The 17128-nt window shown below is 65.6% G+C and overlaps 1 protein-coding gene across 3 annotated transcripts; it reads left to right on the forward strand.

The window, feature by feature from the left end:
- The first annotated feature begins 912 nt into the window (after window positions 1-912).
- PALM (paralemmin) lies at window positions 913-15129 on the forward strand. Of its 3 annotated transcripts, XM_053999221.1 has the most exons (9): window positions 913-1003; window positions 7749-7797; window positions 8755-8835; window positions 8913-9043; window positions 10174-10294; window positions 10452-10473; window positions 10725-10787; window positions 11824-11955; window positions 13250-15129. In XM_053999221.1, the coding sequence occupies exons 1-9, from the start codon at window positions 999-1001 to the stop codon at window positions 13813-13815; spliced, it is 1170 nt and encodes a 389-aa protein (XP_053855196.1). In that variant the 5' UTR covers window positions 913-998; the 3' UTR covers window positions 13816-15129. The 3 variants fall into 3 exon arrangements, with proteins under 3 accessions (XP_053855196.1, XP_053855197.1, XP_053855198.1); XM_053999222.1 differs by lacking the exon at window positions 11824-11955; XM_053999223.1 differs by lacking the exons at window positions 10725-10787; window positions 11824-11955.
- Window positions 15130-17128: the final 1999 nt, after the last annotated feature.

A 17128-nucleotide genomic window follows, 5' to 3' on the forward strand; every position in this document is an offset into this window, starting at 1 on the left:
GTGCAATTCAAGGGTCGGGGAGCTCCGTGCAGCTTCCCCCGGAGTGGGAGATGAGGAGCAGAGCAGCTTCTCAGCCCTGACTCCTCTTGTGCTTTGAGCTAACTGGGATGAAACCCCTCTCGGCAGGGAGGTGGCAGCAGCGGGGCCCCAGGACATCTCTCAGACTCGACAGTGTCCCCGGGACTGCTGTGGGTGACACAGGGACTGTGCTGTGGTCCCATCCAACACCTCTTTCAGCCCCTCCAGAGCCCCGGTGGCTCTGGGATGATGCTGTGGGCAGAGGGACAGTTTCCTCCCCCTGTTCTGCATCAACCTGGAATGAAAAAAGGGGTGTAGGGGGTGGGGGGCATGGGAGTGGGGGGATATGTTGACCCTCACTGCAGAGCCCGGCTTGCTTTGGGGCCAAGCACAGAGTTCTTGCCCGGCAGCGGGCAGATTTCCCAACGGAGGGTGGCTTAGGGCTTCCTGCGGCAGTTTGCCCATTGTGGCCGTTGGGTTGGGAAATAGGGGAGTGGAAAGGGGGAGCAAAGAGTCGGTGGTTCCTGGAGTGGGGCAGGACGGAGTGGCTGCATTCACAGGAGGGAGTTACACACTGACAGGGGCTGTGTTCATGGAGGGGCTCTCAATGCAGCCCCTCCAACCCGCCCCGCACCGAGCACTGCACAGCCAGGAGCCGCTTCGGGACCCCCAGCAGCTGCCACAGCTCCGGGGGCCCCCGAGGCCGGGTGAGGGCCGGGACCCAGCTGGGACTCCCAGGAGCAGATGAAACCCCGGCGCGCCCCGAGGCCGGGTGATGGGCGGCGGCAGTGGCGGGGCGCGCCCGGCAGACGGAGCTGTGCGGGAGGGAGGCGGGAGCACCGGCGCGGTCCCGACATCCCTGCGCATCCCGCAGCCCCGCCGGGGATGCCGCCGCCCGCCGGGCCCTGAGCGCCGGGACGCCGGCGGCCGCCGGCCCCGCTCCGCCGCCCCCCGCCCCCGCTGGAGCCGCCGCCGGGACCATGGAGTGAGTACCGGAGCCGCGCCGGGACCCCGGCACCGGGCCGCGGCTCCCCCGGGCCCCGCCGGCTGAGACCGCAGTAGCGGGGAGGGGGGGAGCGGGGAGCGGGGGCCGGGGCTCGGGACCCCCGCGCCGGGGCTGCGGGAAGCTCGCTCCGCCGGCTCACGGAGGCTCGTACCGGGGGCTCGTACGCCCCCGAAGCCGGGGCTGGGGAGTCCGAACCTGGGGTCTCGTATCCCCCTGCTCCTGGGCACTCAGCACCCCAAAACCGGAGGCTCGCACCCCCCTGATTCTGGGGATGCAGGACTCCAGTACTAGAGGTTTGTACCCCCTATGCTGAGGCTTGGGACCCCAAAACCGGGGGTGGGGCTCGCATCCCCCTCCGTTCCTGTGCTTGTGACCCCAAAACTGGGGGCTCACATCCCGCCAGATACTGGAGCTCAGGACCCCAATACCGGCGGCTCCCACCCCCTCGGTTCTGGGGCTCGGGACCCCGATTCCGGGGCCTCCTTCCCCCCAGTGCCGCTCAGCAGGTGCGGCCCCTCCCCGGCCCCTGCCCCGCCGTGGGGTGCTGGAGGGCCGGCTCGGGGGGCAGCAGCAGAGACCCCGGTGTGGGTGCGGGGGTGCACAGGGTGCGAGGGGTGTCGGGGCTGGCAGCGGTGCAGGAAGCGGGGGGTGGGGAGGGCGTTTATTTTTGTGTTTTGAACCTGTTGTTGCTGCTGCGTGTGGTGGGGTGAGTGGGTGGAAAGAGCTGCGGACCCCTCCCTGCACTGCACCCCCAGCCCCTGCCCAGGGAACCCGGCTGTGGCCGGGTGATCCTCGTGAACCGGGTCCCAGCGGAGAAGTCTGGACAGACGGACGCTCTCGGACCCCGGCCTCATCCTTTGTGTGCTGCGGTGGGGCCCTGACCGGTCGCTGGGAGCTTGGAGCCGGGCGGGTGGGGGAAGGACGGAACAGGCAGAGGCCACTAGGGGCTTGTGGCCACGCACTGTCCTACCCGCGTGCTGGTTTTGCCCCTTTAGGGACATCAGCAGCTGCTGCCAGGAGGGTACAGGGCTGGGGGGCTGCTCGAGGTGCTGGAAGCCAGCGCTGGCCCTGTCTCACCCAGGCCTTTCCTTCCCTCCCGTGGCTCTGGTGCCCACCACGGTGAACCCCCCAGCAGCTGCCTGGGTTTGGCACTGGGTGTTCCTCCAGGCAGCTCGGGGTCAGCCACCACCTGCTCCTCGTGGGCACCTCACCTCGCAGCGATGCACTTGCCACCGGCTACTGAGACAACGGGTGCTCAACAGGTCCCTCCCAGCACTGCCTGTCTCCCACCTGGGAGCCCCAAGAGGCCATGGGGCACTGGCGAGGGGTGGGCTGGGGGTGTCCTGGGGTCAGGGTGGGCTCTGCCTGATTTGGGGCTGGAACTGAGCTGGGGGCACCAGTGGGGATGCAGGGATGTTTTGGAGATTGGGGTGCAGCAGCTGCAGGGCTGGGGAGGCAGAGTGGCTCCCCGTGCTGCTGGAGGGGCCAGAGGCAGGGCCAAGGCTTCGGGCAGCTCCACGGCGCCACTGTCCCTGCAGGAAAGAGCCTCTTTGGGGAGGAAAACGAGAGAGATTTGCCAAAAGGCAGCAGCGAGGGGAAGGGCAGAGCCCGAGGGGTGTGACGAGCCCTGGGGAAGGGGTGAGGAGCTGCCGGGCTGGACTCGGGCTCTCCTGGGGCTGAGGTGGGGGATGGTGCTGGACAGGCTGGTGGCTCCTGCCCCTGGGCTCCTCATTCACGCTGCCCTGGACCAGCCCTACCAGCAAGGGCTAAAAACCCCTGGAGGGGTGCAAAGGGTTTCCCCTGCCAGCTCCGTACACTGGACCTGCTCACGTCTCTTTCTTTTGACTGAAACTCCGTGAGTGACCCCGGGTGGGGGGCACAGCCACAAAGTAAAACAACAGGACCCCTCCAGCCTCACAGCTCCAGAGCCTGGCCGTGGGGCTGGAGGATTAGGAGGGCCCCAGGGCAGCTGGGGACATGGTGAGGTGATGCCCTGCTGTTGGCCTGGCTCTGTGGCAGCCAGCGGGTGTTGGGGCGGGCACTGCTGCCTTTGCCCTGGCTCCTGCTTTGCCTTGGCACGAGCAGTGGCTGGAGGAGGGTCCTGGCTGCCACAATCCACTGGTGCCCGCGGAGGTTTGGCAGAAACTTTCCAACTCTGGTAAAGGCTGTGCTGGTCCCACTGGAGCTGCTCTTGTGCCCTCTCCTCCTGCTGCTGTCAGTGCTTGTGAGCAGCTGGAGATCCTGCATCTCACATCTGGCTGCTCTGGTGGTTTGCCTCAGTTGCTGCTCTCCCCTTGGCTTTGAGGGTCTCCTTGGAGCGAGGGCTCTCCTGGTCCTGCCTTCCCTGATCCAAAGGCGACAGTTGCACCCAGGGGAAGGAGGGAGATTTCTGCCTGAGAAATAACCCATGAGTCCTTTGGGAAGGGACTCAAGCCCTTGCTCTCTGCTGGCACCCAGGGAGAAGTAAAACCCAGGCCAGACCCCGCTGCCTCCTGGCCAGCAAGGAACCAGAAGGAGTCAGCTCTGTCCTGTCCCTGTGTCCAGCTGGAGCAGCTCTCCCAGAAGAGGCCACAAAGCTCCACCACACATGACCCCACAACAGCACCCAGCCCTGCTTGGGGCTGGCAGATCATGGGGCTCAGAGCTCAGCTGCATGACGGGGCCTCTCGGTTGGACCTGCCTTGCTGGGAGGAACTGGGAGGAACTGGAGCAGGTTTCCTGGGAAGTTGCTGGTGTTGGTGTTCCTGCTTCCTGGCCAGAAACAGCCCCTTTCCCCAGGGGGTGGGGGTTCATGGGGCTGTAGCTGTGCTGGGAGCCGTGCTGGGAGCCGAGCCGGGCCTCCAGCAGTGGAGGTGCCCCAGGAAAGCTGAGGAGGTGCCGTGTCCTGGGACAGGGCTGAGTGGAGGCGCCAGGACTGGGGCTGGAGGCACAGCCCAGATTCCTGAGTCTCTTCACTGCATCCGGAGACAAGCAACCCCCAGGTCCCAGACAGGAGCCATTGTCAGGGGCAAGGATGAGCCTGGAGGAGGGAGAGGAGCCGGGTGGATCCTGGCCCAGACAGGTGTTTCCTGACATGGGTTGGGCCCAGCCCCTGGGCTTGGCGCCGAGGACTGAGCTCCCTGTGGGCTCTCAGGGCTCACAGGGGTGCCCGTGCCTGGATCCACGTTCCTGCTGGCTCCTTGGAACATCATGTGTGTCTGTGGCATCGCTGTGGGAAAGCCATGCCGGCACACAGGAACAGAAGCCCAGGTATGGCTGGTGACAGGAGACAGGTGCCACATCCTGGCCAGTGCCAGGACTGCCTGTCCTGGCCGGCCCGTGCTCCTGGGGGTGGGGAGTGGCCCCCTCCACTCTCATTCATGAATCGTGGGGGGAGTTTCCTGGTGGAGCCTTGCTCCTCTAACTGGAAGGGAGCTGAGAACCCAAGTGTTTGGAGGGCACTTGAACCATTGTTTGAAAGATCTGTAATTTTCCAATCAAACTCCCTCCCCAAGCCTCCGTTCATCAAATATTCATGGGATCCATTTTCTCCTGGCACTCCCAGCCCACGTCTCAGCCCGAAGAATCAATCAGGCAGCTCCGCTTGCTCTAATGCATCTGCGTTTTCGGGAGCCTGGGGCTGCCATCTCCTCCCCCCGCCTCCCCCTGTCCCTGTCCCCTCCCCGGGCAGCGGCGATGGCTGAGGCTGCGCAGGCAGTGGGGAAGGCAGCTGGAAGGAGTGGGATGGGCACTGGGGGGATGCAGCAGCAGCAAGAGGAGGCAGGGAGTGTGGGGCAGGGCAGGGCAGCCCCTCTCTTGCAGGACCTGAGCAGGGTCCCGACCCTGTGCTGGCCACGCGGCTCGTTGGCCGCGCACATTTCTGGCCATCCTTGCCCGAGCCGCTGCCGCTGATGCATTTGCCTTCATGGTCGATGCATGGCGGCCCCGGGGCAGCTGCAGCCCCCTCCCCTCAGCCTCCCCTCCCTTCCCTCCCGCGCCTGCCATCGGGGGCGTTCGATCCCGGCCCCGCTGTTAATGGCTTTGTGACAGAGCTTTGCAGCCTCCCCATGGCCGCGTCACACCGGGCCCGGCTCCTGGCACGGGAATGGAGCTGGAAATCAGTGCTGATCCCTCGACTGCTGCCTTCACCACACACCCTGGGCCTGTACGGGGTGGTGCCCGTGCAGGGCGCTCTCCTGCGCTCCCCCAGCTTGGAGCTGAGTGGGTGGGGAGGGAGGGGAGGTCAGGGGAGCAGAGGAGCAGCTTGAAACGGCTCTTCACACATTTGGATGAGCTAATGGGAAAAAACGGAGGAAGGCAAATAAACATTATTGTTTCATGTCAGGCGGGAGGAGACAAAAGGTCACGGGCTTCCCTTGTGATGGTGGGAAACGGCAGCATCAGCAGGGCTGGAAAGAGCTGGAGAGCCCAGGGAGAGCTCGGGCGCGTGCACGGGCGTGCGTGTGCTCACACGTGTGCGTGGGTCCGGCCTCGGGCCTGGGGACTGCTGCTGGGAGCTCCCAGGGCGTCATCCCCCATGTCCCTGCTCCCTCTCCCTGCTCCTTGTGGTTCCTGAGGAGCTCGGTGGCCCTGCGATCACCTTCCCACCCTTGCTGGCACCCAGGATGGATCAGGAGCACCAGAACCCCTTAGGAAGCCCCAGTGATGTCACGGGGTGCCAGGCCTGGGGAGGGCACCCCGGCCCTGGGGGGCCCTGTGGTCCCTCTGCCACCACGAGTATCCCCCCACATCCCCTTGAGTATCCCCCCACATCCCCTTGGCACTCGCCCGTTGCCATAGCGCCGTTGCCATGGCACCGTTGCCAGGGAACCATTGCCAGGGAACCGCCTTCGTTAGTCACAAGGGCCGGCGGCAGCGGGGCCCCATCGCACCGACCCCAGAGACAGGTCATGGCAGGCACGATGGGGTTTTGGGGAGCGTGGGACCCCCTGGCTCCACCTCAGCACCTGGTCCCAGCAGGCAGGGACTGGGGGTGCCGGGGTGCTCCCCGCTCAGCCCCCCTCGGTGGGTCAGAGCCCCCAGGGCAGGGTCTAAGCAGGCTGAGAGATTGCAGCGAGGGGCATCCAAGCCTGTTTTGCGTCTCTCCCCGGGCCAGGAAGATTCCTGGCGTCTGACCTGGGAATGTGGAGACTGTAGCAAATAATGGAAAATAAAGAGGATGGAGGAGGGAGGAAAAGCAGAACAGAATGTTTCAGGAATGCTGTAAAAGTTTGGATCCATGGAACAAGGCAAGATCCAGGAGAGAAACAGGGCCCAGTTCAACGCCCTGTGAGCGTGGGGTGCCAAGGGCTGGACTGAGGGGTCCTGTGGCCCCACACCAGGAGGGAGCCCGTGATGATGGGCAACCCTGGATGTGTGGGGCTGGTGAGGGACACACGGGACACAGGGGTGTGAGAGCAGTGCCGTGCGCCTGCGCCGGTGAAACAGTCACAGCGTCGCTGCAAACAGCACGAAAATAACCACCACAAAAGCGACACCTTCCCCGTTTGTTTTCCTGGCCTGGATTTTGCGCATCGCAGGGATCCCCAGGGTGTGGGGTGAGGGGAGGACGGTGGCTCTGAGCAGCTCCCGGTTAATTGCTGACTTCGAGGAGGGAGCAGGTGAAGGCAGGGGCTCCTCTCACCCTGCAGAGCCTGTTTGAGTCGTGGGAAGCCTGCGTGGAGCCCGTGTGAGGGCACGTACATGGTGGCACGTAAGGTCAGATTCCAGGGTGTCATGTGTGGGGCTCAGCACCCCGAGCCCATCCTCTGTGTAAATCACCTTCGGCAAACTCCCTCCCTGGGGGCACGGAGTCCACCTCTCTGTCCCTAGCAAGCAGAGATGATCCATCGCCTGACAATACCTCAGTGCCTCCCACCCTAATTACTGCCACAGCTCAGCACTTCGTTAGCACCGTCTGGCGAGCAGCCAGCGGCTCCTGTGGCCCAGCCGGCCCCACCAGCCAGCCCAGCGCCGCTGCGGCTCCCGGCACGGAACCTGCACCTGGTGCTCCGCGGCGTGGGGGCTCCTGCCGCGCCCCGGGGGCTGTGCTGCTGGCTGCACTGGCCGGGTCGCCACACCATGGGGACACAGGGAGGCGGGTACGTGGGCAGGTGGCTGCGGGGTTGGGGGATAAACCCCTCCTTGAAGCACTCCGGTGCACCTGGGAGAGCTGTGCCAGGCCAGAGGGGCGGCTGCCACCGGCAGCATCCTGGCAAGGCTGTGCTGCAGAGACAGGTGCTGGGCCCGGAACGCGGATGCCATGGGGAGCAGAGCCTGCTGTCGCGTGTGCCTGAGTGTGTCAGCGTGTCTGTGCACATGTGCGTGCGTGTGCCTGGAAAGGTCACACTCGGGGAAAGGTGTCAGCAGCCAAGAAACGGGCTTGGAATGGAAAGCGTGAGGCAGATTGGAACGCGGGGCGGCCAGAAGCGTCCTGCTCCAGCCCCTCGGTGCTCACGGTTTCCATCTGCGCCACGGCAGGAGCGGGTCTGCACGAGATGAGTGCTCCAGGGGCTGGGCAAGGCGCCTGGCCCGGGGGATTTGGGCAGGGCAGGGGCCAAGGGGTGCCTGGAGGAGCCGTGCAGGGAGGGGTGCTTGGCTCCAGGGTAGCGAGGAGGAAGCAGCTGGTAAAAGGGAAGGGCTCAGCCTTTGTCCGTGTACCACAGTGTCTGGTTTGCTGCTTGCACGGTGTCCCAGTGACCTGCCACTGGTGTCACTCCTCACAGCTGCTCTCTGCTCTCTGCAGGGTCGTGGAGGCCAGCACCCTTCAGCAGGAGAGGCTGCAGGCCATCGCGGTGAGTCCCTGCTCAGGCCAGAGTCCCCACGTCCCCAAGTCGTCACCTGCAGCACACGGGGCAGACACCAGCGGGGAGGAGGGTGCAGGTGCAGGAGAGCTGGGGCGGGTGCTCAGCCACAGACCAGGGAGTCTCCAGCAGCTGAACGAGGACTCAGAATGGCCCATGCCAGTGTGTCCCTGTGGGGGCTCCTCTTGGGGTGTCATGGCTTGGCTGCGGGGTTGAAACAGGGACAAAGCAAGCAACAGGGAGGTTTAATTAATGAAGCAGCACCTTGATGAGCCCCAAGTGAGGGAAATGAGTGATGATTCCCTCCCCCCGTTCCCCAGGAAGGGCTGAGAATGGTGCTCTCCAGCCATGCCCGGCATGGGCACTAGTAATTAAATTTATTAGGGAGCAGTTGGGGGCCCTGCTGAGCGACCCCTCCTAGCTCAGAGCAGGGCACGGGGCTGGTTGAACCCACGGCTGCCCCAGTGCAGCCCCACTGCCCAGCCCAGCCGGCAACCAGCCGATCTCTGCTGCACAAAGGGCAAATTGTTCTGGACCAGAGGAGAAAGCGCCGGGTGACGCGTCCGGGCTGGGTCTGACTCTGCTGAAATGACCTGGAGCAGCCCCAGGACGGGTGGCAGGGAGGGGGGGACGAGGTAGAGGCCGCGGGGGCTGTTTCCCCCGCGCTGGCAGCTCGCTCAGTGGGGCCGGCCGAGGGGAAGGTGACATTTTGAGATGGTGAACAGAGCCCAGGCTCTGCCCCAATCTCTCTACACCCTCAATGCCTCAGTTAGTCCCAGAGAGGGCAGGGACATGATACCAGGCTTGCTGCGGGGTGTTCCCGAGGCTGGTCCCGCAAACCCCCGTCCCTGGGGGCAGCCCCTTGGCCCCGCTCCCCCCTGCCCAGCCATGCCCGGCGCACGCCCCCTCCCCGCGCCGACCCCGGCTCCGCCGCTCCCGTCCCTCCAGGAGAAGCGGAAGCGTCAGACGGAGATCGAGAACAAAAGGCGGCAGCTCGAGGATGACAGGCGGCAGCTGCAGCATCTCAAGGTGAGGATCCCCCGGGAGCCCCAGGCTGCCTCCCCGGCTGGGAAGGGCAGGACCGTGACCCCCCTTCTGCTCCCCAGTCCAAGGCTCTGCGGGAGAGATGGCTCCTGGAGGGGGCCCCAGCTTCTGCCTCCGAGGAGGAAGAGGCCATGAAGAAACAGATGCAGGAGGATGAGGTGAAGACCAAGGAGCTGGAGGAAACCATCCAGAGGTAACAGAGCCAGTGTGGGGCGAGATGTTGGGGTGCGGTTAGATAGCACCCAAATCCCTCCAGAGACCCCTGGGCAGGTGGGTGCTGAGATTCAGGTGGATCCCATGTGCTGGGCACGAGGCAGGGCACACTGAGCTTGGAGCTGCTGGGAGAGGAGGTGCCCCCACGGTGCTGCGGGGGCTCACCCTGAACCCTGAACCCTGGCTGGGTTCTTGCCAGCTTTTGTCCAGAGCCTGCCCAGCCCTGTGGCCCCTCTGGGCACGGTCATCCCCAGCCGTGCTCAGCGTCTGCGTCGGGTATCAGTGGGAGCCACAGGGTGGGGAGCCTCGGATTGGGATGCCCGGGGGGCTGCTGGGTGCCCAGCACCCTCGATGGCACAGTGCTGGCTCCCACAGAAGGGGCGGGTGGGGGAGGTTGAGAAGGGAGATGGCTCAGCCCCTGCCCACCCCCCTTGTCCCCGGGCAGCCGCAGGCGGGGCCCCGAGCCCCGGCTCGGAGGTGTCCCGGCAGCGCAGCAGGAATGCAATCAGTCACGGCGGTGCCGCTAATTACCGAGCATCGGTGCAGAGAGGGGTCAGGCACGAAGGGGCCTTTGTGTCCGGCTAATGGCGCGGTGCATTCCTCGCCGGCGCCGTGTGAGGAGCCCGGGGGAGCTCTGCCGGGGGCAGCAGCCGCGGCGCCAATCCGTGGGGACTCCCCGGACCTCTGCTACATCCCAGTGCGGCTGTGCTGCCAGGCTGGTGGCCGAGAACAGGAGGTTGTCCTCGTGAAAGCTCAGCCAGGATTTGAGGGACACATGCAGGAGCAGAACGATGATGGAGCAGCCTCGCTCTGGCCACCAAGTGAGGGACCACCAGCGTGCAGGGGTCGGTCCCCCTGCCCAGTGCCCATGGTGGGGTTTCTGTCATCCACTTGGTGCTGAACCCACTGGCTTTTGCTCTGCAAAGAGACAGTGACAGCCATGCCAGAGTCTGTGTGTCCCTGCACCTTGTGAGCCCAGGGGACAATCTGTGTCTCCCCTCTGCCCTGCACTGCGTTGCTGGCCTGTGTTCACAGGTCTGCTGTGGCTGCCTGCACCACAGTTACCTGTCCCACACTCCCTCGGCCTCTCAGCCCTGACTCTCCCTGCAGGCTGGAGAAGGAGCTGGAGATGCTGGAGAACAGCAGCTCAGTGGCTTCGACCAAGGAGAACCTGGCAGAGGCAGCAGCCAAGGAGGAGAAGAAGGCTGAGGCTGTCCCCAACACGCAGAAGGTGGGCACGACTGCTGGACATGGGCAGGGCTGCCCGTAGTGGGGTCAGGGTCCCTGGCCCTGGTGGGGATGGGTGGGTGTGTGGGTGGTGGGTGTGCAGGCAGCGGGTCTGTGGCAGGTCCTGGAAGCTCCTATAACCTCTCCCTTCTGTTTTGCAGAGTCCCCTGGGCACAGTTAAGGGTAGGTGAATCCTGATCCCCCTCGGCCGTGTTTCAGCACCAACCATGCCCTCCTGCTGCCCTGAGGCCAGATGGGTGGGGAGAGCCAGACAAGAGCCCTGTCCCCATGTCCCCTCCCGGGCAGTGGTGTCCTGTGGCGGGGGAGCCCTCCCAGGTGCCAGCCACGGGGGGACACGCTGCCCTCCCTGTGACCCGTGGGCACACCAGGCGATCGTTTGGGCTCAGGTGCTCGTCTCTCCTCTCCATCTCCAGCCGACAAGAGGGTCTCCAGCAGCCCCATGAAGGCAGTGGAAGGCAGTGAAATGATGAAGGCGGGTAGGTGCCCGCTGCCCTGGGAGGAGCGCTCCTTCCAGGCTGCTTCCCCCTCCCCTCCGCACCGCCCTCAGCTCGCTGCCACCGCAGCCGCTCCCCGCCGTGCCGCTCGATGCCTTTCCAAGCCCAGGGCAGAGAACATCCCTCATTGCAATCACAGGGTTTGGTTTTGCTTTCACCCCACGGTTGGTTTGTGGCTCAGGGCCCTTCTGCCTCAGCCCTGTTCCATGTCTCTGCTCCAGTTTCATCCTTCCCGCTCCGTTTGCAGCTTCTCTGGGCAGGGGCGAGGCAGCAGAGTGCCAGGCACAGGGAGCTGTGGGGCACACGGGGCCAGGCTGCCTGAGCTGGGGGGGCTGCAGCCAGCTCTGCTGCTGGAGGGGTTTGCTCTGCTTTGGGGCAGTGGCTCAGACCAGACCATGGCACCAGCATGGGGCAGAGCCCACCTTGGGATCCTCGGAGCTGAGCACCATGCACAGGGCTGAGGGGACCCTGCTGCTGGCAGGGGCTGGCCAGGAGTGGAAGGAGAGATGCCAAGAATCACCCATCCCGAGGGGGCAGAGGGGTTGTCCCAGCACCAGCACCCTCAGTGGGGGTTGCACCTCCTTGAGCATGAACCTGGCTCCTGGCCCAGGCCCCACGGGCAGCACTGCTCCCTGCCTGGACAGATGGACACGGCCCAGCCCGAGAACCACAGCAGCCCTGGAGGTAAGGTGATGCCAGCAGCACCAGGATGGACACGGGTACCGAGAGGAGGGATGTGCCAGGGATGCCACACCTGCCTCTGCCATTCACCGCTCCTCGCTGCTGCCTTGCTAACACCGCTGAGCCCTGCTGAGCCCTGCTGGGCACCACTGAGCCCTGCTGAGCACCACTGAGCCCTGCTGGGCACCACTGAGCCCTGCTGAGCCCTGCTGGGCACCGCTGAGCCCTGCTGAGCACCACAGCGCTACCGCCACGTGCCGTCCTGCCGCCAGCCGCAGAGCAAGGGACGGGGAGGGCCAGGGCCACCGTAACACGCGCTGTCCTCTTTGTGTCCCAGCCATGTACTCGGTGGAGATCACAGTGGAGAAGGACAGAGTGACTGGGGAGACCAAGGTCCTGTCCAGCACCACCATGCTCCCCCAGAACCACTGTCTGCAGGGGGTCAAAGTGTACGAGGATGAGCTGAAAGGTACGGGCCAGCCCGCGCCGCTGGCCAGTGGCAGGGGCCGAGGGAGCGGCCACCCGGACACCCCAACAACACCCAGCAGGGTGAGGAAGTGTGGGGGCTGCTCCTGACAGCTTTGCCAGCTCTGTGAGGCCCATCCCTCACCAACACCAGTCCAGTGGATTGCAGGATCGTCGTGGCAGCATAGTGTGGATGGTTCAGCCCTGGTTTGCACATCGTGACCCTGCACTGCTGGAGAGCAGAGAAGAGGATCTGTGGTGTCCAAGACTCAGGACACCACCTCCCATGGGCAGGGAATGTGCACTAGCACCATGCTGGCCTGTCCCACAGGCTGGCAGCAGGGAGCGTGGCTGATGGGTATGGTAGAAGTGCAGCACCAGGGACTGGTCCCTGTCTGCAGCTCCTGCTTTTGGGAACATCTGGGAACCTGCTCCAGAGGGCCTCGTGAAACCCAAGGGACCATCGTGGTGGCAAGGACCAGCCATGGAAGTGGGGCATCCTGTGGTGGCTGAGTGGACCAACGCCCTCTTCAAGGAAAACACAGCGCTCCCATTCAACCCCCTCCGTGTGGCCATGGCCGTGCTGGCCCTGCCAGGCTGGTCACTGTCTCTCACTCGCTGGCTGCCCACTGAGGCAGCTGCACTGACCATCACGTCATGCCCCAGGTCAAGTGGAAAAGGCAACGAGCCCTTGGCCGCTCTGGCCATGACGCACATCTCTGCCTCCAGTGCCACGAGCAGCCGGCACAGCGCCGGGGTGGGAGAGCCCCATCTCCTCTGGGCACGGGGCCACCAGGTGCAATGGTCCTGCTGGATGTGGTGGGAACGCAGTGGGGCAGCGACTGCCGAGCATCACTGGGGTCTCAGAGGTGGCAGTGGTGACCTGCTGCAAAGTGTCACGCCAGCCCCGCCGAGCCGGCTGCCAGCAGACGCCGTCCCGCCATGGGCAGCTTGGCTGGCTCTCCGTGGCCTGGCAAACGGCCGTGGCTCCCGCAGGGCTCCCTGAGCCTGAGGCTCTGGGAACAGCTCCTTCCACTGGGCTTTTATTTTGGTCTCCCTGGCTGCTGCCAGGCAGGAGCCAGGTGATGAGATAGGATCTGGCAGCAGCTCCGCTGAGGGGAGGGTTGGGATGCTGTGGAGTACCAGCCTCAGTGGCAGGACCTTTGGAGAGGGGAAGGGGCTGCTCTGTGACCACACAGAAGCTGGGGCTGAGTGGATCATGCCAGCAGGAGCTTTGCCAGGTCATCTCGTGCCCCCATGCCGAGCCCCTCTCACCCTCCCTCCTCTTGTCCCCACAGTGGTGCATGCGGTGAGTGCCGAGGACGGGGCCCTGCAGAACGGGGCCCACCCCCTCAGCTCCTCCGAGGTTGACGAGCTCCTGCACAAGGCGGACGAGGCCACCCTGAGTGAAGCTGCCGGGCGCCAGACCCCAGCCAAGGCTGGCAAGGGGGGAAGCAGCGCCCCGGGCAGCCAGAAGCCGACGCCGCGGCGGGAGATCACGGGGCTGCAAGCGAAGGTGCCACCGGGCGAGGGGACAGAGCCCAGCCAGGAGCAACCCGTCACCATGATCTTCATGGGCTACCAGAACGTGGAGGATGAGAACGAGACCAAGAAGGTGCTGGGGCTGGAGGGCACCATCAAGGCAGAGCTGGTGGTGATCGAGGATGCCGAGAGCAAGCCGGAGCCGGCACACAAGGACCACACGCCGCCCAACGGCACCGCCCTGGAGCCGGCGGCCGCCCAGCCGCTGGGCGAGGAGGGTGCGGGCGGGCAGAAGCCGGGTGCCAACGCCACAGATGCCAAGGAGGCCGAGCAGGAGACAGACGTGAAGAAGCAGCGCTGCAAGTGCTGCACGGTGATGTGAGCCCCCGCCGAGCCCCCTCCGCCCCGGCCCCCGCTCGCCAGGCCCGGCACACCGGGCCTCCCCCCCACCGGACACAGACCCTCTTTCTGCAGAACCGGGGAGATCCAACGTGGTGCCAACGGGGCCGTGGCAACGCTCGCCCCATCTGCCCAATGCCAGCCCCGTGCCGCCCCCCACCAGCACTGCCTGTGGTATTTATTAGTGACCCCCCTCGCCCCACAGTGCGCCCACCCCACCACGGCCCGGCCTCATCCCCACCTGCCACCGGCACCGGGGCCTTTCCCTCTGTCACCGACGTTGTCCCACCCGTCGTCGGGGGATGGAGCCGCCGGGCAGGGGATCGGAGGACGACGCTGTGTCCGTAGATGACTCCCCGGGAGCCGCCAGCAGCGGGACCCACTCTTGGCCCAGCCCACGGTGGGCATCGGAGCCAGCCCTGTGCCAGCCCCTCCCTCTGTGCCTCCATCATCCCCTTCTCCAGTGGGGAAAGGCCTGGCTCTGTCGGCCGCTGGCTGCCCACGGACATCCCTGCTCCATCTCGTGTCCTCATCCCTGCGGTCCCGCGCTCCCCAAGCCCTCGGGGACAGAGCGTGTCCAGGCAAGGGAAGGGCATCGAGGGCAGCGTCCGTCCCCTCCCTGGTACTCGGCTGTGGTAATGGCCGGGGCCACGTGAGGCTCCTGCAGGGTCAACCCAGCCTGTCCCCAGGCCTGCTCTGCCCCTCCCGGGCTCAGCCCCACGTGTTGGAGCCCCTCACTCTGGTGCTGGCAGTGACAGCCACTCCTCTGTCTCGGCTGCCGGCCGGTGCCACTGGGCTCTGCCAGCTGAGGGGGCTGAACTGTGCTGTGGCCAGTGCCCGTGTCCTCCTGGGGCAATGACAGCGAGGGAAAGGCAACTTAGGGGGGCCCAGCCTTGTGGGCCAGGAATGGGGTGGGGGTCCTGTGTTTGCTCGTGGCAGCAGGAGCGTGGCCCAGCACCTTGTCCCCTTCCTGCCTCTGCCACTCAGCAGCAGCAGCTTTGCAGAGCCACGTGCTGGGGTCCTGGGCTGCAGCTTTGGGTCCCCCAGGGGAGTGGGGCAGCCCAGTTCACCCCAGTAGTGGCACTGGGAGCTGCCAGGTCTGGTGTCCCACAGAGGGCAGCCTCCCTGCTGCCCCACCCTGCACCCCAGCCCTTCAGTGGGGATTTCACCACCAGCACCAGCGTTTTCTCCCCACTGAGACCAGCTGGGGCAGGCGGGGGGGGGCCCAAGGTTTTTGCTCCCCAGTGCCCACATCAGCTGGCCCTGAGCTGCAGCAGCCACACTGGCAGTGCCCAGATACTTTGGGCAGGGTGCAGCCACTAGTGAGGGATCCTTGTTCAAATGTGAGAGGGTTCCTCCTGCTGTGAGGCTGGGCAAGTCCCCAGGGATCCCCCAAAACGTGTGTGGAGCAGCATCCAGGCTGCCCAGCCCACCAGGACACCGGTGGTCGAGCAGCCAGGGATGGGACTAAGCTCCCCCAAGGATGGGCCTTCCTTCCCCCACACTCCCCTTGTGTGAGCAGTGACACCCCCCTGTCCCCAGGACATCCCCGTTGTCCCCCAGTTCCCACCCAGGCTGCAGTTGTGCCCCCAGTAGAGTCATTGCAGGGCTGAGGGGGGGAGGGCTCATGGTGCCACCCCTGTCCTGAGCCCTGGCCAGGCACCCACAGCCCCTGGGAGAGGCAGGGCTGGGGAAGGGGGGCTTTGGGAGGGCACTGCCAGGGAAAGGGGGGCCTCTCCTGCCCCACCCACTGCTGGGCATCGCTGGAGCCCCATTGCTGCAGAGCAGGGCATGGGCTGGGTGCCACAGGGCATCTGCCCCCATAGTCCTGGGGGGAATGTCACCTCTTGCCACCCCACATCAGGGGCCAACACCACCCAGCCCATCCCACCCTGGGCCCTGCAATCCCCCCAGCCCCAAGCTGGGGCTCCCTCCCACCCTTGGCACCCCCTGCCCCTCGGTTGGCTTTGACCCCAGCCCAGTCTGGCCCCTGGGGCGGTGGGGAGCAGGCCCAGGCCCCCGGGCCGGGGCTGGGGTGTGAGAGGAGTGGGCGGTGGGCCTGGCATCGTCCCCACCCCACCCCACAGCCCCCTGTCCCCCACCCAGCTCTGCTGAAGTGCACTTCCCGTGCCCCTGAGCTTTTCACTTGTGCCGAAGCCGTTTGAATTCCTTTCCCTTTTCCCATCCCATCCCCCCCCCCGTTGTTTGTAAAACACCCAAACCGAGCAAATAAACTGTGTGAACAACCAGCCTGGAGCCACCGATGGTGGGAGGAGGCTGGGCTGGGGATCCTGGGAGGTTGGGGTGGAAGGTTTGGGATGGGTTCTGCTGTTCCCTCACTCTGTGGGCAGAGGATGTGGGGAGAGAGGGGTATGTGGCACCGGGATGCTGGGAGGAAAGGGATGAGGGGTGATGCTGCCCAGGTAAAGGGGACATGGTTTCCTGGATGCCCCCAGGTGCCATCACCACGTGGCCACCGGTCTCTGTCCATCCCCAGGCTGGTGCAGGTCCTGCTGCTGCTCAGGCCTGAGATTCCAGGGCTCTCTCCTGGGGCAGTGGGGCCTCAACCCTTGCTGGTGCCAGCCCGGGTGCCAGCACACACCCTGCGGCGGGCGTGGAGTGCTCCTGGCTCCTTGGCATCACCTGTGGACTTTGGCTCAGCCCCAGGGTAAAACAGGCTCTGCTCACCTGCCCGGAAACGCAGAACAGCCTGGCAGCCGCAGCCACCGGCGTCCCCAGGCCAGGCAGTGCCAGCCCCAGCGGGAACGGGGGCACCAAGGGGGTAAGTGGGACCCCCAGCACTCGCAGCTGGGGCGAGCCAGGGTCTGTCTGACACCAGTGCTGTGCTCGGGCAGCAGCGGGGCCGGGAGGGGCTTCCTGGCACGAGTGGGCTTCAGTGGGGGCAGAGAGGACGAGGACAGGGATGTCCCACAGCGCGGGGCTGAGTGCCCTGGCACGGCATTGCCCGCTTGGCTGCGACAGCCCGTGCCAGGAGGCAGGGCAGTTCTGGGCACTGGCGATGTCGCCCATTCCACTGGGATCCAGCCAGATCCAGGCACCAAGGGCACCAAGGACACTGTGCCACAGCCCTGCCTTTACCCCGGCAGGTGCCAGAGCTATCCAGAGCAGGTGGCATGTCCCCAGGGAAGGAGGGAGCTGTCCTGCTGCGAGAAGCTGGGCCTGGCAGTGCCAGGGCTGCTGTGGCAGCGAGGCCACCGGCCTGTGCAAGCACGGGGTTATCGGCTGGGAGGCCTCGTGGTGTGACAGGAGAGCCAGGGCTGCTCCCGGCCCAGGGC

This window comes from Vidua macroura, chromosome 26 (genome assembly GCF_024509145.1).
Source record: "Vidua macroura isolate BioBank_ID:100142 chromosome 26, ASM2450914v1, whole genome shotgun sequence".
In the NCBI taxonomy this organism is placed as follows: Eukaryota; Metazoa; Chordata; class Aves; order Passeriformes; family Viduidae; genus Vidua; species Vidua macroura.